Source organism: Elephas maximus, chromosome 1 (genome assembly GCF_024166365.1).
Source record: "Elephas maximus indicus isolate mEleMax1 chromosome 1, mEleMax1 primary haplotype, whole genome shotgun sequence".
NCBI lineage: Eukaryota > Metazoa > Chordata > Mammalia > Proboscidea > Elephantidae > Elephas > Elephas maximus.
In genome coordinates, this window is record NC_064819.1 from 117,866,303 (window position 1) to 117,892,192 (window position 25,890).

General features: G+C 39.0%; 1 protein-coding gene across 3 annotated transcripts in view; it reads left to right on the forward strand.

Annotated features, from left to right (window-relative positions):
* The window catches only part of EFHC1 (EF-hand domain containing 1), a 59,174-nt gene that overhangs the window by 21,930 nt on the left and 11,354 nt on the right, over positions 1-25,890 (forward strand). For 2 of the 3 annotated variants that reach the window (XR_007518466.1, XM_049894103.1), the window contains exons 6-9: positions 3,085-3,305; positions 14,102-14,242; positions 21,065-21,278; positions 21,701-21,848. Coding sequence is in view for 2 of the 3 variants with exons in the window: in XM_049894103.1 (XP_049750060.1) it covers positions 3,085-3,305; positions 14,102-14,242; positions 21,065-21,278; positions 21,701-21,848 (724 nt within the window). In the remaining variant the exon portion in view is untranslated. The remainder of the gene's footprint in view (positions 1-3,084; positions 3,306-14,101; positions 14,243-21,064; positions 21,279-21,700; positions 21,849-25,890) is intronic. The other variant, XM_049894116.1, reaches the window with a different exon arrangement.

Genomic DNA, 25,890 nt, shown 5'->3' on the forward strand with positions numbered 1-25,890 from the left:
GGGTCCCAGACAGAGCTGGAGAAAAATGAAGAACAAAATTCTAACCCCAAAAGAAAGACCAGACTTGCTGGCCTGACAGAGACTGGAGAAACCGTGAGAGTATAGCCCCTGGATACCCTTTCAGCTCAGTAATGAAGTCACTCCTAAAGTTCACCCTTCGGCCAAAGATTGGACAGGCTCATAAAACCAAATGAAACTGAAGGGGCACACCAGCCCTGGGGCAAGGACTGGAAGGCAGGAGGGGAGAGGAAAGCTGTTAATAGGAAACCTAAAGTTGAGAAGGGAGAGTGTTGACATGTTGTGGGGTTGTTAACCAATGTCATAAAACAATCTGTGTACTAACTGTTTAATGAGAAACTAGTTCTGTAAACCTTCATCTAAAGTATAGTAAAAAAAAAAAAAAAAATTTTATTGTGTTTTCAGTGAAGATTTACAGAGCAGTTTAGGTTCCCATTCAACAAATTTCTACACTAGAAATTGTTCAGTGACTTTGGTTACAATCTTCATAATGTGTGAACGTTCTCATTATTTCCATTCTGGTTGTTCTGTTTCCGTTAATTTAGTTTTTCTGCCCCCTTCTCATCTTTTTTTTTTTTAAATTGTACTTTAGATGAAGGCTTACAGAACAAACTAGCTTCTCATTAAATAGTACACATATTGTTTTGTGACATTGGTTACTAGCCTCACAACATGTTGGTGCTCTCCCTTCTCTACCTTGGGTTTCTATTACCAGCTTTCTTGTCCCCTCCTGCCTTCTAGTCCCCGCCCCTAGGCCAGTGTGCACCTTTAGTCTCATTTTGTTTTAGGGCCTGTGTAACCTTTGGCTGATGGGCAAACCTCAGGAGTGACTTCATTACTGAGCTAAAAGGGTGTCTGGGGCCATACTCTCGTGGTTTTTCCAGTCTCTGTCAGGCCAGTAAGTTAGAATTTTGTTCTGCATTTTTCTCCAGCTCTGTCTGGGACCCTCTGTTGTGATCCCTGTCAGAGCAGTCCGTGGTGGTAGCGGGGTACCATCTAGTTGTGCTGGACTCAGTCTGGTGTAGGCTGTGGTAGTTTTTTTACACATTTTTTAAGAGGCCTGTTTTCTTTCAAGGATATAGCTTAGCATTTCTTTATGTGTTTTCCTGACTTTACTTCTCAACTACTTCCTAAACAGGAAGTTTCTACGCGAGATAACTTGAATTTAGAAAAGGCATGTCTGTGACTCATAAAGGTGGAGCAGCATTGTGTCAATGTGTGCTCTTTGTTTTCTGCTTTAAAATAGCCTCTAGTGGGTTGGAGAGTGAGAATGTAAAAACATGCGACTGACATCTGCTGTCCACCAATATTTCCCTGGGATAAGTAAGCTTGCTATAGTTACTGATTTACGTAGTAGTTCAAGAATTTTCTCTTGCAAAAATGTCATCTGGTCCCATGTAATGATATCTCTCATGCTTGGGTGGCTGACAGAACTCTATAAATACTTTTGTTTATTATTTTCATTTTGCTATATTGTTGGGAACTAAGAGGTTCCAGGTATTGAGAAAGAGGCTTGTCTAGATTAGAGGTTATAAACAAATTGGCCGTATATAGGCTAAATTCAGCCTACCCATATGTGTTACGTGTCCTGCACGTTGTTTAAAAAAGTACACTATTATTTGTGAGCAAGGTTTCTGTCATGGGGAGAGTAGACAGACAAAGTGTGGAGGAGATACATCTTGATTAACTTTCATAGTTAAACACAGACAGCAAATGGATGGATCTTAAAAACATAATGCTGTGTACAAAAAGAAGTGAAACGAGATGTGTGCTGCAATGCCATTTACATCATCTAAAATATGTACACACAAAACATAGTACATTCCTCGAAAAATTAAACACAGAATTACCATAAAAAAATTCCACTCCTACGTATATACCCAAAAGACTTGAAAGCAGGGATTTAGATTCTTGTACACCAATGACTATTGCAGCATTATTCATGATAGCCAAAAGGTGGAAACAGCCCAAGTGTCCATCAGCAGATGAGTGGATAAACAACATGTGGTACGCACGTACAGTGGAGCATTATTCACCCATTAAGGGAAATGAAGTTCCAATACGTGCTGCAAAGTGGGAGAACCTTGAGAACATTGTTAAGTGAAATACGTCAGACACAAAGGGACCCTACTTATATGAAATATCTAGACTAGGCAAATGCATAGAGATCAAAGATTATTAGTGGTTACCAGGAATTGGTGGGAGGAGAAAAGGGTAGTTGTTGCTTAAGTGGTACCAGGTTTCTGTTAAGAAAAAATTTGGCAACGATAGTGGTGGTGATGGTTGTACAACATGGTGCACGTAATTAATGTCACTGAATACTACATGTAAAAATGTTTGAAATGGCCAATGTTCTGTTGTATATATTTTACCACAGTAAAATAATAAAGAAAAAACATAGTACACATACACTCAAACAAAAAGCTACACGTTAAAATGATTGTATACCAGAGAGTGGAGAATGAGAGTAAGGAAAAGAGGCAAAAGGGAGTAAAAATTCATTACCATCATTTTAAAATTAGGAGCAGTCACATACAAAAATGTAGGTTTCTCTGTTTTCTTGAGTGAATGTTAACACTGGGCTTGCATTCTCAGATAGCAACAACTAGAACTGTGCCCTAGTTTCCCATAATCTAGCTGCTACCTACTACACTCAGCCCCCTACTCTCTAGGAGCCCTATGACATGGGACTAATGTACTAATTTTGGCCTTCCACCCAAGTGACTTGAACCCCTTTTAGGTCTATGACTCTATGAATATAGAAAGACATTTATTCTTTCTCTCTGTAGTAATTTCTTTTAATCCGTAATTCTACTAAGATTAGTAACTCTGAATCATAGTTGGAGCTAAATATGGAGAGAGACTTTACAAAAGCCATCTCTGTCCTGTCAACAGATGGAAATATACACACTTATATTCTGGTGGGAATGTAGGGGAGTCCTTAATCCTTGACCAAAGCAAAAGGCTGCACTCCCTCAGGTTCTCAAGAACGCCCAGCTGTTGAGTGTCAGCCTTTCTTCCCATCCTCATTCCTCCTTCTTTTCTCTCTCCTCCATCTTATGTTAGAGAACTTCCCTCAGTGTGTGCTGGAAATCTCTGATCAAGAAGTGTTGGAATGGTACACTGCCAAGGATTTTATTGTTGGGAAATCACTCACTATTCTTGGGAGAACGTTCTTCATTTATGATTGTGATCCGTTTACTCGACAGTATTATAAAGAAAAGTTTGGAATCACTGACTTACCATGTATTGATGTGAGCAAGAAGGAACCACCTCCTATAAAACAGGTAATAAAACACGAGTTTGAGTGTGGTAAGAGAATTAATCTTTGATGTAGAAACTTAAGAAAAAGGAAAAAAATCCCAATAAAATAATAAAATGAATACCCAATAAAAAATGGGCAACGTATATGAAATAGAGAAGCTCAAAAAAGAAGAAACACAAATGGCCAATAAATATATGAAAAGATCCTCAATCTAACCAATAATCAAAGAAATAGAAATGAAAATGTTGAGGTTTCTTTTTTTTTTTTTTTAATTTTTATTGTGCTTTAAGTGAAAGTTCACAAATCAAGCCAGTCTGTCATACAAAAATTTATATATACTTTTATACCTTGCTACACTCCCAATTGCTCTCCCCCTAATGAGACAGCACACTCCTTCCCTCCACTTTCTCTCCTCATGTCCATTCGGGAAGCTTCTGGCTCCTTTTGCCCTCTCATCTCCCCTCCAGACAGGAGATGCCAACATAGTCTCATGTGTCTACTTGATCCAAGAACCTTGTTCTTCATCAGTATCATTTTCCATCCCATATTCCAGTCCAATCCCTGTCTGAAGAGTTGGCTTTGGGAATGGTTCCTGTCTTGGGTTAACAGGAAGTCTGGGGACCAGGGCCTCTGGGGTCCTTCTAGTCTCAGTCTGACCATTAAGTCTGGTCTTTTTCGAGAATTTGGGGTCTGCATCCCACTGCTCTTCTGCTCCCTCAGGGGTTCTCTGTTGTGTTCCCTGTCGGGGCAGTCATCGGTTGTGGCCAGGCACCATATAGTTCTTCTGGTCTCAGGCTGATGTAGTCTCTGGTTTATGTGGTCCATTCTGTCTCTTAGGCTCATAATTACCTTGTGTCCTTGGTATTCTTCATTCTTCCTTTGCTCCAGGTGGGTTGAGACCAATTGATGCATCTTAGATGGCTGCTTGCTAGCATTTAAGATCCCAGATGCCACTTTCTTAAGTGGGATGCAGAATATTTCCTTAACAGATTTTATTATGCCAGTTGATTTACGTGTCCCCTGAATCCATGGTCCCTAGACCCCTGCTACTGCTACGGTGGCCTTCGAAGCATTCAGTTTATTCGGGAAACTTCTTTGCTTTTTGTTTAGTCCAGTTGTGTTGACCTCTGCTGTATTGTGTGTTGTCTTTCCTTTCGCCTAAAATAAAACTTATCTACTGTCTTGTTAGTGAAAACCCCTCTCCCTCCTTTCCTCCCTCCCCCCTCTCGTAACCATCAAAGAATATTTTCTTCTCTGTTTAAACTGTTTCTCCAGTTCTTATAATAATGGTCTTATATAATATTTGTCCTTTTGCAACTGACTAATTTCACTCAGCATAATGTCTTCCAGATTTCTCCATGTTATGAAATGTTTCATGGATTCATCATTGTTCTTTATTGATGTGTGGTATTCCATTGTGTGAATATACCATAGTTATTTATCCATTTATCCGTTGGTGGACACCTTGGTTGCTTCCAACCTGTTGCTATTGTAAACAGTGCTGCATTGAACATGGGTGTGCATATATCTGTTCGTGTAAAGGCTCTTATTTCTCTAGGATATATTCCAAGGAGTGGGATTGCTAGATCATATGGTAGTTCTATTTCTAGTTTTTTGAGGATGCGCCAAATCGATTTCCAAAGTGGTTGTACCATTTTACATTCCCACCAGCAGTGTTTAAGTGTTCTACTCTCTCCACAACCTCTCCAAGAAAATGTTGAGGTTTCTTGATCTATTTAATTTTCAAAGATTAAAAAGACTCACAGTATCCCATGATATGAAGAATGGGCATTTTTATACGCTGTTAATGGGAAAACCAATCATAACAATTGTTCTAAAGGGCGTTTTGTCATGATTTTAATTTTGTTTCAAAATAAAATATCACATATCAACCTAGAAAACCTACTTTGGGGACTTATAAAAAAATATGTGTAAGAATGTGTATTGCAGCATTATTTATAAATAAAAAAGTATAAAGAAAATGGCAAAATAAATTGTAATACATCCATCATTATAACTAGAAGACTATGAAGCTGGAAAAAAGGAGGAAGTTAAGTCTATGCATATTAACATGGAAAAATTATTGAATGGGTGTATGTTTTGTTGTGTATATTTTTACACACACAAGAAAGTGATTGGGTGCAACAGAAAGCCTGATTAACTGAAGATGTTGGAGGATGGCTTTCTCTCATTGCAGCACAGCTTTTCTTAGAGCCACATAATTCAGTTCTGTGCATCACAAGCTGCACTCTGATATGAGAGTAAATTCCTGGCACTTTTAATACACCAAAATAATAATTTGATAAGCATGAGACTTCAGAATTCTGCCAGACCACAAGTTTTAAGAGTTTAAAATGAGAATTGCATGGTTTTTTTTTTTAATTACATGTTATAGAAGGCAGCACATTATCATGGACTAAACACTGATGTTATACTGCCTGGGGCAGGAGCAACTCATACAACCTCTCTATGTCGATTGCCATGTATAAAACAAGGGGTTGACACCTGTGGCCAGTCTTTATATTGCTACTGTGAGTGTAAAATAACGTCACTAGACTCTTTCTCCTCTAAAGAAAGGCCATGAGTAAAAGGATGGAATTACTGAATTCCTCTATGCCTAGACTCCCCCCGCCCCCGCCTCTGGCATCTGCCATCCCTTCCTTGCACGCATTCTGCAGTTATACCGAATTGCATGTGATTTTGCCAGGACGGCATCCTGTTGTACTCCCCTGGGCTTTTGCTCATGCTCTCCCACCTGCTTGAATTACTTTTCCGCCATTCTTTCACACAGCTCCCTCTCATTCTTCCAGGCCTCCTCTCCCCAAAGAAGCTTCCCTAAAGCTCTGGCAGGATTAAATGCCTCTTGCCTGAGTTCCTGGGGTACACTGTGACCCCTTCCAGTAGCACTTATCAATTATATTTAAATATCTGTTTGTGAATCTTTTCTACTAGACTGTAATTTCCTTGAGGGCAGAGACGACGACCTATTCATTTTTATGGTCTCAGTACCTAATACAGTGCCTGGCAAATAGGAGACGTGTTTCTTCAGCTGGACTGAAGCAGATTTCCTGCGATATAGATGATGTTCCCCCAAAAGGCAGGTTATATCTTAGGCAGGCTTTTTAGAACCAGTGTTTCGCGAAAACAATTACAAAGAAAGATTTGGATTTTGGTATGAGTTCTCAGGTGCAATAAAACTTCTGGAAGTGTGGTGATGATAATACCTCTTGCTGTCAGTTTTTTTCTTCTGATAAAACTCTAATAGAAATCAATGTGCTCATTGATTAAGATTTGTAATAAAAACCTTTGCCACCCCCACCCCAAATGGTAGCATTAAATGGAAGCATTTAATGCAGTACAGAGGAAAAAATACCACATGAAGAAATTTAGATTTTAAAGAATTTTACTGCGGTAAAATATATATGACAAAACTTTTGCCATTTTAACCATTTTTAAGTGTATAATTCAGTGATATTAACTACATTCACCTTGTTGTGCAACCATCACTACTATTCATTTCTAAAAGTTTTTCATCACCCCAAAAAACTCAATAGCCCTTAACCAAGAACTCCTTATTTCTCCCTCCTCCCAGCCCCTGTTGTTGTTGTTTTTAGGTGCCGCTGAGTCGGTTCCAACCCATAGCGATCCTTTGTACAACAGAACTGAGATACTGCCCAGCCCTGCATCATCCACAGAATGGTTGTTATGCTTGAGCCTATTGTTGCAGCCACGATGTCAGTCCATCTCGTTGAGGGTCTTCCTCTTTTTCACTGATGCTCTACTTTACCAAGCATGATGTCCTCCTCCAGGGACTGATCCCTCCTGATAATGTGTGCAAAGTATGTGAGATGAAGTCTTGCCATTCTTGCCTCTTAAGAGCAATGTGGCTGTACTTCTTCCAGGACAGATTTATTTGCTCTTTTGGTAGTCCATCGTATATTCAATATTCTTCACCAACACCATAATTCAAAGGTGTCAATTCTTCAGTCTTCCTTATTCATTGTCCAGCTTTTATACGCATACGAAGCAGTTGAAAACACCGAGGCTTGGGTCAGACGCACATTAGTCTTCAGGGTGACATCTTTCCTTTTTAACACTAAAGAGGTCCTTTACGGCAGATTTGCCTAGTGCAGTGTGTCTTTTGATTTCTTGACTGCTGCTTCCATGGCTGTTGATTATGGATCCAAGTTAAATGAAATCTTTGACGACTTCAGTCATTTCTCCGTTTATCATGATGTTGCTTTTTGACCCAGTTGTGAGGATTTTACTTTTCTTTGTGCTGAAGTATAATCCATACTGAAGGTTGTAGTCTTTGATCTTCATCAGTAAGTGCTTCAAGTCCTCTTCACTTTCAGCAAGCAAGATTGCATCATCTGCATAATGCGGGTTGTTAATGAGTCTTCCTCCAATCCTGATGCCCTGTTCTTCTTCATATAGTCCAGCTTCTCGGGTTATTTGCTCAGCATACAGGCTGAATAGGTATAGTGAAAGGATACAACCTGACGCACACCCTTCCTGACTTTAAACCAGGCAGTATCCTCTTGTTCTGTTCAAATGACTGTCTCTTGATCTATGTACAGGTTCCTCATGAGCACAATTTGGTGTTTCGGAATTCCCATTCTTATTCTTCACAGTGTTATCCATAATTTGTTACGATCCACACAGTCGAATACCTTTGCATGGTCAATAAAACACAGGTAAACATCTTCCCGGTATTCTGTGGTTTCAGCCTGGATCCATCTGACATCAGCACTGATATCCCTGATTTCACATCCTCTTCTGAATCCAGCTTGAATTTCTGGCAGTTCCCTGTTGATGTATTGCTGCAACAGCTTTTGAATGTTCTTTAGCAAAGTTTTACTTGTGTGTGATATTAACGATATTGTTGGAGAACTTCCACATTTGGTTAGATCACCTTTCTTTGGAACAGGCATAAATATGGATCTCTTCCTGTCAGTTGGCCAGCTAGCTGTCTTCCAAATTTCTTGGCATAGACAAGTGAGTACTTCCAGTGCTGCATCCGTTTGTTGAAACATCTGAATTGGTATTCCATTAATTCCTGGAGCCTTGTTTTTGCCAGTGCCTTCAGTGCAGCTTGGACCTCTTCCTTTCATACCATCAGTTCCTCATCATATGCTACCTCCTGAAATGGTTGAATGTTAACCAATTCTTTTTGGTATAATAACTCTATGTATTCCTTCCATCTTCTTTTGATGCTTCCTGTGTTATTTAATATTTTTCCCATGGAATCCTTCAATATTGCAACTAAAGGCATGAATTTTTTTCTTCAGGTCTTTCAGCTTAAGAAATGCAAAGCATGTTCTTCCCCTTTGGTTTTCTAATTCCAGGTCTTTGCACATTTCCTTATAATAATTTGTCTTCTCAAGCTGCACTTTTAAATCTTCTGTTCAGCTCTTACATTTATCATTTCTTCTGTTTGCTTTCGCTATTTGACCTTCAAGGGCACGTTTCAGAGTCTTTCCTGACATCCATTTTGGTCTTTTCTTTCTTTCATGTCTTTTTAATGACCGCTTGCTTTCTTCATGTATGGTGTCCTTTATGTCATTTCACAACTCATCTGGTCTTTGGTCATTTCTGTTCAACTGGTCAAATTTTTTCTTGAGATAGTCTCTAAATTCAGGTGGGACATACTTAAGGTATACTTTGAGTTCTCTGGACTTGTTCTAATTTTCTTCAGCTTCATCTTGAACTTGCATATGAGCAATTGATGGTCTGTTCCGTAGCTGGCCCCTGGCCTTGTTCTGACTGATGATGTCGAGTTTTTCTGTCATCTCTTAGCACAGATGTAGTTGATTTGATTCCTGTGTATTCCGTCTGGTGTGGTCCACATGTATAGTCACAGTTTATGTAGGTGAAAAAAGGTATTTGCAACAAAGAAGTCTTTGGTCTTGCAAAATCCTGTCATGCAACCTTTCGTGTTATTTCTGTCACCAAAGCCATATTTTCCAAACTACTGATCCTTCTTTGTTTCCATCTTTTGCATTCCAATCACCAGTAATTATCAGTGCATGCTGATTGCATGTTCGATCAATTTCATACTGCAAAATTTGGTTAAAATCTTCAATTTCTTCATCTTTGGCCTTAGTGGTTGGTGTGTAAATTTGAATAATAGTTGTATTAACTGGTCTTCCTTGTAGGTGTGGAGATATTATCCTGTCACTGACAGCATTGTTCTGATAACCACTAATAAACTTTTTTTTATTTCTGTGCATTTGCCTATTCCAAATATTTCCTACATTATTGAAATCATACATTATTTTCCCTTTTGTATCTGGCTTATTTCACTTAGCATAATGTTTTCAAGGTTCATCCGCCTCATAGCATGTGTCAAAATGTCATTTCTATTTATGGCTAATAATATTCTATTGTATGGGTATACCACATTTTGTTTATTCATTCATCTGTTGATGGACACTCAGGTTGTTTCCACCTTTTGATTATTGTGAATAATGCTGCAGTGAACATTGGTATATAAACATCTGTTTGAGTCCTTGCTTTCAAGTCTTTTGGGTATGTACGTAGGAGTAAATTCTAGGTCGTGTGGTAATTCTTTTTAATGTTTTGAGGAACTACCAAACTGTTTTCCAAAGTGGCTGCACCATTTTACGTTCCCATCAGCAATGCATGAGAATTCCGTTTCTTCACATGCTTGTTAACTCTTGTTATTTTCTGATAAGAGCCATGCTGTTCGGTGTGAAGTGGTATCTATTGTGGTTTTGATTTGCATTTCCCTAATGACTAATAATGCTGATTATCTTTTCCTATGCTTATTGGCTATTTGAGTATCTTCTTCGGAAAAATGTGTGTTCAAGTCCTTCTCCCGTTTTCAAAATAGGGTTGTCTTTTTGTGATTGAGTTGTAGGAGATCTTTATATATTCTGGATATTAAACCCTTATCAGATATGTGGTTCCCAAATATTTTCTTCCATTCTATAGGTTGTCTCTTCATTTTGTTTATAAGTCCTTTGATGGATGAAAGTTTTTAATATTGATGAAATCCAATTTATCTATTTTGTCTTTTGTTGTTCATGCTTTTGGTGACATATCTAAGAACCTACTGTCAAAAACAAGGCCTTAGAGCTTTACCCCTAAGTTTTCCTCTAAGAGTTTTATGGTTTTAGTTCTTATATTTAGTCATTCATCCTTTTTGAGTTAATTTTATATGTAGTGTGAGTTATGGGTCTAAATTCATTCTTTTGCATGTGGAGATCCAGTTTTCCCAGTGCCATTTGTTGAGAAGACTATTTTTTCCCCCACTGAATGCACTTAGCACCCTTGTCAATCATCAGTTGGTCATAGATGTATGGGTTTATTTCTGGACTCTCAAGTCTATTACATTGATCTTTGTATCTAACTCTATACCAATACCACACTGTTTTGATTACTGTAGCTTCTTAGTATGTTTTGAAATCAATAACTATGAGTCCTCTTACTTTGCTCTTCTAGATATAGATCAGGCATTTTAGTTTATAGATAGGCTAGTGTGAGATAAATAGTTCAAGGGACATGCCGAAGGTCACATTGCAAGGCACGAGGACAATCCCATTGGATGGCAAACAATCTTACAAAGAATGAGTCTTATCTAACCAGTGCTTGAGAAGGTAGGGTGGAGAGGGGTTGTAATTTAGCGGTACATTTTTTATAGTGAAAAGGCTTTGATTCATCTTTTGACCAGATGAAAGCTTTTGATTCCTAGAATACCTCTGATCCCTACTGCCATTACAATCATCTTTTTTTTTCCTAAACCATCTTCTAAGGAAAGAAAGGGAAGAGAAGGCTTCGGTAAAGAGCAGAGAGAACTGAATGAAGAATCACTGTAGATTTTTGTTTTTTTTGTTTGTTTGTTTTGGCTAATCTCAGCCACTCTGTATAAATAAAGCTAAGTCTAAATCCCCACAGATGGCACATTAATCATAGTCTTTGGTCAGTTCATTTCCAGTAAATTCTCCACAGTAAATAATTCTACTACAAATAAATTCTCTCTGTGTAAGTCTCTCTCTTGAAGTCCATGGAAGTCTTTGTCAGTAATGATGAGTAGGAGGGCTCCACTTACCAAGCAGTAAATACTTTAGTCATTATACCTCAGTTATTTTAACCCTGGACCACTTAGTTGGCAACCAAGCCTAGGAGGCTGTAGCAGAGCCTGGAAAGATTCCTGACTAATGGTCAGGGACAGGGGTGGATATGATGTGGTTATTCGATCTGAGAATCAAAACACTCATAGGTCAAGCTGATCTAGATCAGGAGTAAATAAACATGTATACAGTTACCAGCTGTGTTCTGACTTAGGCTGGTTCCATCTGGACACATGGTGATAGGAAAGAGGAAGCCAAGAGTAGGTGAACTAATCTGCTATGGGCTGGCCCCTAAAAGCCATAATCAGGAGGGTTATAGTTTCCATGTGTACTAGCTTCGTTTAGAAAGCCTTGGCAGAAGGTCTGGTGGGTGATCTCTACAGTGATGATGTCCATAGTCAGATGAGTGGCTCATCTGATTTAGAGCAGGACTCAGATGGTAGCTTGGGGTATGAGAATCAAGGTGCCAGGACTCTAGGCATATAGGCTGAGATTTCAGGAAGGTCTTCATTGCAGACAGGGGAAACAAAGTGTGATTCAGGAAAAAACAGGTAGAAGCCGGTTCAAACACAATAGGAATTTGAGAAAAGGCTCAGAGCCTTTCAGGTACTTTCCTATTTCAAAATCCCTCAACCACACTCCCACCCTGGAACTAGGCTGCTGTCATTGTATGTTGGTATAGATGCAAATCAAGTTCAGTTTTACCACTTTGCAGCTTCTGCCTAGCCTACAGAGTAACTCAAAGACTTAGCATGTAGCATCTCGGCTTAAGTTCCATCTGTCCATGGCAACCTCTATATTTATTGAGTCATGGTTTTGCACTCAGAGAAAATTAAGCCATTGTCCATCTACTGGATCCACTAATCATATTCCAGCCATGATGATCATGAAGTGAGTCAGGGGTCAGTGTTCAAAGAAGTGTACCTTGAGCAACATAGCAAAGTCATTGGTTGTTGAGGGAATACCCTGTTATGGATGGTACAGGAATCACATGGGCCAAGTTGTTAAAGTACCTGACTACAGCATTAAAAAAATAAATTAAGATTTGTTAAGGTATATACAAGTGAAAGAGCATAGTACAAGCTGAGTTTGCTGAGAAAGCATAGCAAAAAGGAGTCAGGGTAAAAGAACTCTGCTGATGTCTGCCCAGTGTTGATGAGGAGAAGGAAAACTTAGACTATGAAGTACTTGTTTTTAGGCAAACAAATCTTAGCATCTGTCTTAGTCATCTAGTGCTGCTATAACAGAAATACCACAAGTGGATGGCTTTAACAAAGTTTATTCTCTTACACTTCAAACCCGCTGCTGTCGAGTCGATTCCAACTCACAGCAACCCTAAAGGACAGAGTAGACTTCCCCACAGAGTTTCCAAGGAGGCCCTGGTGGATTTGAACTGCTGACCTTTTGGTTAGCAGCCGTAGCACTTAACCACTAGGCCGCCAGGGTTTCCTCTTACAGTCCAGTAGGCTAGAATTCAGGTCCAGGGGAAGACTTCCTCTCTCTCTTGGCTCTGGAGGAAGGTCCTTGTCATCAGTGTTTCCTTAGTCTGGGAGCATCTCAGCTCAGGAACCTCAGGTCCAAAGGATGCACTCTGCTCCCAGCGGTGCTTTCTTAGTCGTATGAGGTCCCCATGTCTCTCTGCTCCCTTCTCTCTTTTATATCTCAAAAAGAGATTGGCCTAAGACACTACCTAATCTTGTAGACCTCATCAATATAACTGCCGCTAATCCATCTTATTACATCATAGTGATAGGATTTACAACATATAGGGAAATCACATCAGAAGATAAAATGGTAGACAATCATATAGTCATACAGGGAATCATGACCTAGCCAAGTTGACAGATATTTTTGGGGGACACAATTCAATCCATGACAGCATCCTAGAGTGATGCTTTCAGCTTTTCATGAAGCCTGAATGAAACACATATGCACTTCCTATACCTTCACTCTAATTTACCAAGTAACCTTTGCATCTGAAATTTCGTTTTCAAAGTGTGCTTCTTCACCAGGAAAGGAGGGTCCTGTGTGAACAAAGGTTTCGAGTTCCGAAAAAAAGTATGACTATCATTCCTCTTCTGTGAGGCAAAAATTTAAAAAAATGAAAATATTAGAAATGCGGAGGTAAATAGGAGAAAAAGCAGCATGAACCAAGTCCTGGCCTCTCCCTCCCTCAGTTCCAACACACACACACACACACACACACACACACACACTCTCTCTCTCTCTCTCTCTCTCTCTCTCTCTCTCCCTCCCTCCCTCTCCCTCTCTCTCCCTCTCCCTCTTTCTCTCTCTCCCTAAGTAAACTGAGAAAACAGTTTCCAGATCTGCCAGGCTGACGCCCATTCCCTAGCACAAAGAGGTCCCGGACAGACCTCTGGGCTTCATCCTAGAATGATCACAAAGGCCAGAGTTGGGACTGGGATGGGGCCAGGCCCTGCTTTGGCAGTAAAAGGTCATGGACATCAGCAATAGTTTATATCTAGTCTGGGGCTTACTTTGTAGTATCATCAGCCATTTCTGTGATCAGTGAGCATGATATAAAATCCATCAATGAAAAGAAATAAGTGATGTGTTATTTTTTCTGACTATTCTTGTATATATAGAAATTATTTTTGAATAAATGTTTTCCAGAGTGTTTTTTTGAAACATATAGCTACCTTTAACATAAATTTTAATGCACATAGTGTCTCTTTACTTCTTGCTTCCTGTATGTCTCCAGGAGTTGCCTCCCTATAATGGTTATGGACAAGTTGAGGATTCTGCTCAGAATTGTTTTACTCTGATTCCAAAAGCTCCGAAGAAAGATGTTATTAAAATGCTAGTGAATGATAACAAGGTGCTTCGTTATTTGGCTGCACTGGTGAGGCTAATTTTTATATACAAAGGCTCTGTCCTGTTTCAGTACTGTGTAAATTGTCCATTCTGTCTGTAAGCTGTAGAATAATAGCGGTTAGAATTATATGTTTACTCAAAAGATCATTTGGTCTGGTACCCAGCCTTCAGGCATGTTAACAAAAAAAAAAACAAACCCATTGCCATGGAGTTGATGCCGTCTCATAATGACCCTAAAGGACAGAAAAGAACTGCTCTGTAGGGTTTCCGAAGCTGTAAATCTTTACAGAAGCAGTCTGCCACATCTTCCTCCCGTGAAGTGGCTGGTGGGTTAAAACTGCTGACTTTTCATTTAGTAGTCAAGCGCTTTAACTGCTGCACCACCAGTATTAAGTGTGGTACCCTGAGCCATCACCTAAGTCTGGTCCTGTCTCCCACAAGAACCTTTCTTTAATCATTAATCTCTTCCCTCTACCCCTCAAATTTTGACAGACCTTTTTTAATTAAGTAATTATGAAAGTCTAACTTAGATTAAAATTATTTGTGTATCTGTATACCTTTCTAGTATACTGTGATTTCCTTGAGGATCAGAACCATGTCTGGCTAATTTTTAACAATACCTGTGGTATCTAGCTTGATACATTTTATATTCAATAAATGTAATAAAGGGAATCATGCCAATTTAATAGATGTTCCAACTGAGAGGTCATACAACTAGTGTTAAGAGCATGCTGTTTGGAAACAGATGTAAGTTCAAACCCTGGGTACTCCACTTACTGACTGAACTACCTCAGGCAAATTACTGATAGGAAATCAAAGGATAATGCCCAAAAAGTGTGAAAAAATATAAAAATAGTAATATGAACATATTATTTAGAAATACGGACATAAATAGCAGAAGTCAAAATAAGTTACTTTGGGGAACAGGAGCTGGGAGTGGGGAGGGGTGGGTTAAGTGACTTTTCAAACTATGTACATTTATTTGAAATAATAAAAGTTAAATGAAACATAGTTGACTAACACACTTGAGAAAAATATTTAACAAGGCTTTAAATTAAAAGGAGGTTCTAGCAAAATCTAAGGAGCTCTGATGGCACAATAGTTAAGCACCTGGCTGCTAACAAAAGGTTGATGTGCAAACCTACCACTGCTCTGTGGGAGAAAAGATGTGGCAATCTGCTCCTGTAAAGCTTACGGCCTAGAAGAGAACTTGTCTATCACCATCCACTGATGGCAGAGACACGTTTAAACACGTTTTGTTTGGAAGAAACCCGTGCATGTATGAACTGGAACCTAGTAGCAACACTTTTTCAACTTACCCTTGTAAAAACTCCTTGAGGAAGGGATCATGTCTTACTAGACTTTGTAGATACTTAGTAACGGTTTGTTGAATGGGTGAATGAATTATTTACACATAAACACTATCCATGAGTTAGGCAACATATTACACCCATTTTATGTTTCAAGAAATAAGAACCAGAGAGGCTAAGTGACTTGTCCCAGATCTCAGTGCTATGTGGGCAGAGCCAGGACTAGAATTTAGCCTTCTGACTTTTGACTAAGTCAAAATTTGACTAAGTCAAAAACCCAGTATTCTTTTGACTAAAAACCTGAACTAGAGTATATAAAGAACACTCTAAAAAAAAAATAAGAAAAATGAAGAAACTAGAATAGGCATTTCACAAAGGAGAACATACAAAATGCCAACAAATAATGAAAAGGAGCCCAACCTCTTTAGTAATCAAGGAAGTAGAAATTACAGCCACAATGTGTTACCTCTACTCACCTAGCAGAGTGACTGGTAAGTCAGTGAGAACGGAGCAATAGGAGCTCTCACCTTTCATTGATACATCCACTTAGGAAAATAGTTTGGCATAATCAAATACCCTAGATTGTGCCAAAATGAGGCAATACATGTGCACCAAGAGGGAAGACCGTTTATAGCAGCATAATTCATAATAGCTAAAAATAGAAATGTCTATTTGCAGGAGACAGGATAAATAAATTACAGTGTATTTATACAAGGATTTGAATTCTATTCAGCAGTAAAAAATAATGAACTACAGCTACAAATAACATGGATAGATCACATAAATGTAATTTTGAATATAAGAATCCAGGCACAAAAGAATACATATATACAATATAATTCCATTCATGTGAAGATAAAAAACAGGCAAAACAAAACTGTAGTGCTTAGGGATACATGCTTGGGTAGTAAAACTAAAGAAAACCGTGAAACTCAGGATAATTGTTTCTTTGGCAGGGAAGGGACGGGATTATTGGAAGGTTCTTTCTCAGGTTCCGGCAGTGTTGTATTTCTTGACCTCTGGGTGGAGGTTAAATGAGTTTTCACATTATGATAATTCTTTGAGCTGTGCATTTTTGTTTTTGCAGTTATCTGTATGTGTGTGATCATTCACAATAAAAAAGGTTTAAAAGAATGCCAGCAGAGATATGAATAAAGAAGTGGGGTATCTTCCTGTGGGTAGGAAAGAATGATAATCTGGTCCCAGTGATTTTCACATGTTTTCCCCTGAGTTGTTTGGTGAAATAGAGAGTTATTCATTAGGTTCATCATGAAAGCTCTGGAGGAAGAAGGGAAGTGTGCTTGACAATAGGGAAAGGGGTTTACGAGTGAGGTGGGGACTTTAGAAGAAAAGATGGAAATTCAAAAGGAATGAAGTATGCTGGAGATGATCAGAGACAAATGTAATTAAATTCCTTTCAGTTTAGACAAAGGCAGTGAACATACTCTGAAATAATAAAGTATGTTAAACCCATGTAGGTGATTAATGCCAAAGTAAAAATATGTTGGTGAGATAACTGAGACTCAGAGTGGAGTGCTGGCTGAGAAACTTGGGGGAGAAGAACATAAGAAAGATGATCTACAAAGCAATGTGCACAGCCTCCAAGGGGTGTGCAAGACAGTACAGCCCATGGAGCTTTTGAAGAAGACGTTATAGCCTCTGTTTATTTTATGGAAACCCTGGTGGCATAGTGGTTAAGTGCTACAGCTGCTAACCAAAAGGTCGGCAGTTGGGATTCACTGGGTGCTCCTTGGAAACCCTATGGGGCAGTTCTACTTTGTCCTAGGGTCTCTGAGTTGGAATCGACTCAACAGCAGCCGTTTTTGGTTTATTTTGTTTTATTTATTGTTACGAGTATATTTTTTCATAGACGCTGATGTTTTGTATCTGTGTGCATAAAATAAATTTATATAAGAGAATGTGTATTTAATTGTTAACTAATTCATTCAACAAATATTTATTAAAGGGCTGGTGGCGCAGTGGTTAAGAGCTTGGCTGCTAACCAAAAGGTCAGCAGTTCGAATCCACCAGTCACTCCTTGGAAACCCTATGGGGCAGTTCTACTCTGTCTTATAGGGTCAGTATGAGTCAGAATCGACTAGACGTTAAGTTTTTTTTTTTTTTTTTTTAATGGACCACTGGAGCTGTAGGCACTGAGAGACTGAAAGTATAATGGTGAACAAGACAGATAAACCTTGGCCCCAGTGAAGCTTAATTCTAGTTGAGGACATTCTGGTCACTAAACAGTGACACATGTTGTAAAAAATAAAATACGGTAGAGAGAGTGATGGGAAAGGGAATACAGAAAGTCTGAGCAGAGAGCTGGATGACGAGCCAAGCAAGTCAGGCATAGAAATTTATTTGAGAATGAACTGCATTTCAGGCAGAGACAGTGTACAATGAATGGAGGGTCAAGAGTCAGAAAATGAGGATGGAGCCAAGGACCAGCTAAGAGCTTTGAAGCCAGTGGCATAACAAAGGGAGGAGCCGTAGGGGTGGGATAGTGGCAGCAGTCCATGCCGGGTACAGGTAACAGGGGATGCATTGCCTGTAAAGAATTTAGAAATAAAACCTCTAAAACATGTGTCAGTAATTCTAAACAACATCAGTGATAAAATACGCATCCCCGAAGAGATAGCTCCCCCATATAGTAGAATTTCAGTTAATGATAAGACAGATGAAAATAGAAAATTACCATTAGGCACATACCACAGTCATGATTGTTAGATCTATCAGTGGATGAAATTCTTGGGCAAATGTTTAAGGAGAAACAGGGTTTACATAATCTCAAAGTATTTCTCTCAAGATATTAACTGCAAAAGGAAAGATGGTAACTTTACAGGGGAGAAACCCAGTAGAAACTTCTTTAACCAAGTGCTCATGATTAACATCACCAGTAATAAGACATATTGATATCATGAACCCCTTGATATGATGCACTGAAGAGGACACTGTATCTTTTCTGTGGTATTTTTTTTACAAAAGATGCAAAAATGAGGTGCATGAGGGACATTCCACAAAATACCTGATCAGTACTCTTCAAAAGTGTTAAAGTTCCTGAAAGACAGACTAGAGGAGACAAAGGAGAAATAACAAATGAAATGTGGGATCCTGTCCAAAAAATGACACTAGTGAATGCGGTGTAATGGATCGCTTTTGTGTGGCCTTTTTTTGCCATGGTCTTGTAACTTCCACCCAAGTGTTTGGGTGGGACTATGTAATAGGATAATTGTGCCCCACCAAGGAGGTTGGTCAGTTTTGCCATCCCGCTGGGCTTGAAATGAGCCACTCCAGAGGTGGTAAAGAGAAGATTTCACCACCACCAAGGAGGAACAGCCAGGAGCCAGTGTGTCCTTTGGACCTGAGGTCCCTGAGCTAAGAAGCTCCTGGAAGCAGAGATGGAGAGAGAGAGAGAGAGAGAGGGTGTGAGCCATAACTCTGAGAAGCAGTGGCAAGAGAGACCCGGTAGCAGAAAGCTGGCAGCAGAAGAAGGCGTGGTGGGCTTCCTGGCCCACAGAGAGAGAAAGCTGAGTGCCTTTGGGCAGAGGCCAAGTGCCAGGAAAAGGCATGCCTGCAAACACAGCTGGGAAGAGGCTGTCCTGATGGAAGAACTGTATCCTTGAGTGTTCCTGAGCCTGAATTGTAACCTCTTATTTCCCTAATAAACTCTGTAATTGTATGGTCTATGAGTTCTGTGTGGCCATTGCAGTGAATAAGCGAACCCAGCAGAGAAGTAGAGAGTGTGTCATGGGAGGGGTGGTTGGTGTCAGAATTGATAATGATGGTGGAGAGAGGAAGCGTGTCAGACCCCCGCCTCATAGGAATCACCTTTGGGCTGTTGATTTTAATTCCCTTTGCCCCGGTGAAGTTAGAGAAGGTCAGACACTGCCCTCATACCGTTTTTACAGTGAAAAACAGGTGAAATTTGGCTAAGGACAGTTTACTTGATAGTATTGTACCATTGGTATTTTCCTGACGTTTATACACCTACTCCTTACTCATCGACTATCTTGTTATCTGACGTTTAGCATTTACAACAATAGTAAAGCATCTACTATCTGACTATTTTGCACATTAACGATGTATGTTTGGCAGTAACGAACATGCAAGGTGAGAGTAATGCGGGCTGTGATGGTTAAAGTTCTGGGTCAGCTTGGCTGGGCCATGATTCTCAGCGGTTTGGCAGTTATGTAATGATGTAATTTGGCAGTTATGTAATGATGTAGTCATCTTCCACTTTGAGATCTGATATGGTCATTTTTCTTTTATTCATAACATTGATTTTCACATAAGGACCCGTTCTGTGGAGCCTAACCATGTCAATAAGTGAGGAGTGAGTGTAATTGTACTATGGTTGTGTAAGATTTTAACATTAGGGGAAGGTTGGTGAGATGTATATGGAAATTTTCTGCATGATTTTTGAAACATTTCTGTAAGTCTAAACTTAGGTCAAAATAAAAAGGTTTTAAAAGGTTAAAAAAAAAAGTTTAAAATTATCCCCTCCTGCCAGAGTGAACCATTCCCACTCTTCCGTAACTCCCTTGATACTCCCCTGTCTGTGGCCCTGGTCTGAACTTTGTGTTTTATTCTAAGTGTGATGGGAATCCTTTGGAGATTTGAGAGCAGAGCAGTGACGTGATTGATTTATAGTAACTAAATAAATGCGGATGTTTGTTTATATTAACTATATAAATAGTGAGTGTTAAATTTTTTTTATTATAAGGGTGTCCAATCAAAAAATTTTGGAGACTGTTAGATTAGGGAATAGTATGAGGAAATTATTTCACTAAGATGACATCTAATGACTTTCTTCAATATACGAGAAGTTCTTACACAAATAGTTCTATGATCTGAACAAGAAGTTGCAATATGAGAGGATTTTAGTCAGGAATAAGCATATTATAGCTTGTTCATTCTGGAATTTATTTAGCAAGTTGCGTCATCACTTTCAGTGATTCGATTTTATAAAAATCTTGTCTAAAAGATAGTTTCTCAGAATCACTTTCAACCCCATGATATAAAATCTTACTCTTATTCCACCCTTCTCAATGTTTCTTTTTTAAATTTTGTGTACATGCATTTGTTTAAAGAACTAAACTTTGCACAATCATCTTAATGTATACCTAGCTGAACATAACATCAGCCAAGAGATCTCAAACTGGCAGCTTGTGGGCAGAATGTAGCCCATATATGTGTTTTGTTTGGTCCCATTGGGCTTTAAAAAAGTTTGAGCCAATATTTTAAAATGAGAGATTTTACATAGTAATCCAGATTTCTGTCTTCTCTTGAAAAACTGGAAGATCTAGCAACATTAGGTATATATTTCCACACGGTAGTGATCAACTGGAGTTGAGTTGGGACCATCCCCTTTAGATGAGGCATGTCCTTTTCATGTTACTAGAATTCATGCCCCTCATACCTATTGAATCCCTAATTGTAATTCCTTCATTTATATTATATACCTGGCCCCTGTAGGCGTTTGAGTTTGGGTAGATCATGAACCTTCCTATTCTGAATATCGCTTTTCTACACCTTTCTAGGAATCCCCCATTCCAGAAGACAAAGACCGCCGATTCATCTTCTCTTACTTTCTAGCCACTGATATGATCAGTATCTTTGAGCCTCCAGTTCGAAATTCTGGCATCATTGGGGGCAAATACCTGGGCAGAACTAGAGTTGTTAAACCAAACTCTTTAGTGGACAACCCTGACTACTATGGTCCTGGTGACTTCTTCATTGGTGCTGTGATTGACGGTAGGTCTACACACAGTTCAGGCTTTCCTACTAGGTGAGTGAATGGATTCTTCTTAGTTAGAACTGAATTCATTTAACTCTTATAAGAGTCAATTAGGCTGTATTCCAACTGAAGTAAAGCTAATATTCTTGTATATGGTACAGTGGTATATGGTACAATGTCTTAATCTGCTTCCTTAACAATTACAGTCTAAATTGGTTGCATTTGTTGGCATGGATTCATGTACACTATATGTAGACACTGAGCTTCCTAAACACTGCACAACCTACTGTCTCTTAGTTTATTAAGCTATTGGAAAGTCATTAGTTGGGGGTCACAAATGCATATCTGTGAATTTGTTATTGGAGGGTCAATATTATTTTATTCTTGATTGCATGATAAAAAGATAACCAAGCTAAGTGTGTTGCTACCCTCTCCCCAGTGTTTGGCCACCGATTTGTCATCCTTGATGTAGACGAGTATGTTTTGAAATACATGGAGAGCAATGCTGCCCAGTATTCACCGGAAGCACTCTCATCAGTTCAGAACCATGTTCGAAAGCAAGTGGATCCTGCACCAGAATTGGAAAAGTATGTTTGATCATCAAGGTCCATTTTGGATTTGGCATATATTAGGTATTTAGGAAATAGTTCTTGACAAGATAAATAGGTAATCACTTTTGATTTTCAAATTTCCCTCATCAGGTAGGAGTTATTAGACATACCCATATGGTTCCCTGAGTCCAATATAGTAACTGGGGACTTAGAACTTTTTCAACTTTATTAGTTTAGCAAAAAATAATACTAAGTGCCTACTATGTGTCAGATATTATCACTGGGCTCTTGGGCTTTTATCAGTAAATAAAATAGACAAGAAGTTACAACTTTCATGAGTTGACTTTCTAAGCCAACTCATAGACAATAATCAGCACAAGCAAATAAATTACATAGTGTATTAGTTTCCTGGAGCTGCTCTGACAAATTACCACAGACTCGGTGGCTTAAAACAATAGAAATTTATTCTCCCACACTTCTGGAGGCCAGAAGTCCTAAATCAAGGTGTTGGCAGGAGTTGTTCCTTCTGGAGGCTCTAAGAGAAAATACATTCCATGCTGCACCCCTAGTTTCTGGTGGCCGCTGGCAATCCTTGGGCATGTTAACACAAATAATATTATTTTCCTAAATAAAAATATTCAGTGAGAAGAGTGATATTGTTTTACATTTTTACCAATATCTCTAATGCCTGACTTAACAGAAGACAGATGGATTTTCATATCTGCTTCTCTATTCAGCCTGTGGTGATATCACTTGTAACCTTTGGAAAACTCCACTGTGTACACACATGTGAGAAAACAAGAGTAAAATGACTAACAATGACTTGGTACTATTATGAGAATAGTTTTGACCTCCAAGCCCCCAAAAGCATCTTAGGAACCTCCAGCAACCTTGGGATTACTCTGAGAACCTTGATATATGGTAACAGGCAGGAAGGCAGATGCTATGGTACCGATGCGGGTGGGAGGATACACATGGTTGTTTGTGGGGGGTCTCTTCTGATTGTTTCATTGTTTTCAGTGTAGTAGAACACTAGGAAGAATGAGGGTGGGGAAAAGATGCTGAGGGCTTAGGGAGAGAGGAAAAATTGTGAAATACCCTATCGAGTATATGAATAAAATTAATATGAAATAAAATGAAAACAAAGACACAGCATTATTTTATCTACTACTACGAAAGAAAAATGCCAATTATAATTGAAATTTGCCATTGATTAAGAGATGCATCCTAATTCCAGAGATGCTAAAATGTAAAAAAATGTGTCTGAGGACTAATGAAATATAGCAGCTGTCTAGGGAAGTGTGAGAATGAAAGGATGCAAGAAACATAGCATGGTGGCCGGGCAGCAGTAAGGGCCCACTTGAGATTCATGGCCATACATTTAAGCCAAGTAATTCTCACATGCCTTTTTCTGTAATTTGCACAGTGTGCAAATACTGTGATCCAGCAGACACTGGAAAGCTTGCTTTGGAACACTACCTGCAAAATCATCTTTTTTTTTTTTCCCTATTTAACAATGAGAAAAAGGTATCATTGAGGCCTTTAGTAAAAATAAGTAGAAACTTAAGTTCTGGGCTAAGTGAACCGTATCTACCCTTTTTTGATCTTTGCCTTCCCTCTCTTCTCATGTGATGGATCAGAGAGAAGAGAGAGAAAATACTTGAAGGTGATATAAACCCGTATCACACCTTCCTTACCTTCTAGCCATTTCTTTCTTTGGCTTCTAACTCCACCCCTTAGGTAAAGAATCTTACTCTAAGGAAAAATAGATCCTTTACTTGACTAATAATTGCTAAGAATAATGAAGGAGGCCCTGAATACTTGTCAGACCTGAGTACATTTTATGTCAAGTGTCAGTTGCAGGATGATGAAATTTGGAGTTAGCCATTTGTTTTTTTTCTGAACCGTAAAATTAGTATTGACTTCACCTAGAAGTTCTTTCTGGGTTTTGGATCCTCGTTGCAATATATTGAACCCAGACTTCAGGATTATAAATACACATGCTCATAAACCCATCCCTCTACACAAATCTACATGTGTGAATAGCATATATAAACATACACATATAGTCATTTATATCATTCTTGTCCCATTAACATGCCTATTTGTACTCCTCAATTTCCAAAGGACCCTTTCTTCTTGTTCAATGAACCTTTCAATCTTCTTTTTCGCTTCCAGCCATTTTTCTCATATGAAAAAACAAAAACCCATTGCTGTCAAGTTGATTCCAACTCATGACAACTCTGTGTGTATAGAGTAGAACTATACTCCATAGGGTTTTCAAGGCTGTGACCTTTTAGAAGCAGATGGCCAGGCCTTTCTTCCAGGGTACTCCTGGGTAGATTCTAACTGCCAACCTTTCAGTTAGAAGTTGATTTTTTAACTATTTGCATGACTTAGGGACTCCTTTTTCCCATATACCTGTTACTAATTGCCATTGAGTTGATTCTGACCCATCATGACCCTAGAGGACAAAGTAGAACTGCCCCTTAGGGTTTCCAAGGAACCGCTGGTGGATTTGAACTGCCGACCTTTTGGTTAGCAGCTGTATCCCTCAATCACTGTGCCACCGGGGCTCCTTTTCCCATATAGGAGTTTCCAAATATTCTCATTTTTTTCCATTTTCTTTAAGCCCCAAACTCTTAAGCATTTATTTTGCTGTTGATCTCAAATATGAGATCAAATGATCCAATGTAAGCATCTTCAGTTTTCCCTCTCTTCACCTTAGACCATTTGTAGAATATCACTCATCTTCTTTAGCTTCTTTCGTCAGAGGTAAGTAGCTCCCCATTTCTCCAAACTTAATTTTTCTATTTTGTGCCTGTAATCCCCTCCCTCCTGACTGCTCCATAACCTTATAAGCAGTCTTTATAAATTGCTTTCTTGAAAGCCATTGTTTCTAAATCTAATGGCCTCTTCTCATCCATTCACTATTTCTGCAGATATTTGAGCTTGTACCACGTGCCAGACCTTATGATAAACGCTTAGGCAGGTAAATGAGAGACTGGGGGGTCAGAGTCTAGAGCAGGGATTGACAAACTTCTCCTGTAAAGGGACAGATAGTAAATATTTTAGGCTTTGTGGACCATGTGGACCATAACATCTCTTTTGCAACTACTCAGCTCTGAGGTTGTAGTGTGAAAACAGCCACAGTCAGTATGTAAATAAATGGATGTGGCTGTGTTCCAGTAAAACTTTATTTACAAAAACAGGCAGCAGGCTGGATTTGGCTTGTGGGCCATAGATTGCCCACCCTGGTCTAGCCCATAATCCTTTTGATCTACATATAATATTGATTACTCATTACCACCTGCTTTTGAAATTCCTTCTTTTGAGTTCTGGAAAGTCATAGTCTCTGGTACTCCTCCTACCTTTCTGAAAGCCCAATCTTTGTATCTTTTTTCTGCATTTATCTATTAGGTTAGTGTTTCTCAAAGTCCTGTTTTTGGTCCTTCCATTTGCCTTCTCTAAACTGCTTTGACAGTCTCTTCTTGTCTCGTCTGAGTTGCTCTCCATCCTGACAATTCTCCTGAATCCATTCCTACACTCCTGTCTGCCTGTTGGATGTGTCTCTGCCCAGCTGAACCATCAGCACCTCACACTTTGTACAACTAAACATGAAGCCATTGTCATTTTCATCTTCCCAGCACATCTATTCTTTCTGTTTATGTATTTGATAAAGTTGTGATAACACATGTACCAGCATAGTATCCGGCACACAGGAGACAATCAATCAATGTTAATTCCCCTCTTAATAACATCAGCGTTTCTTTCACCTTGATCTGAAGCCTTGGAAATATCTTTGACCCCTTCTATTTTGCGCCACATCTAATAAGCTACTTAATTCTTTTCTTTTTTTCTACAATATTTCTTGTCTGACTTCTTTTCATTCTCACCACCATTTCCTAATTTAAAGCACTCATCAGTTAGGCGTTGCATTTTCCTGCACATAACAAAAACAAACTTGCATTAACCAAATTAGCTTAATCAAATGGGGGTTTTATATTCCTCATATGATACAAAGTCTGGAGGTAAGCAATTTGGGGTTTTTATGAAGGTTTTACAGTGACATCAGGGA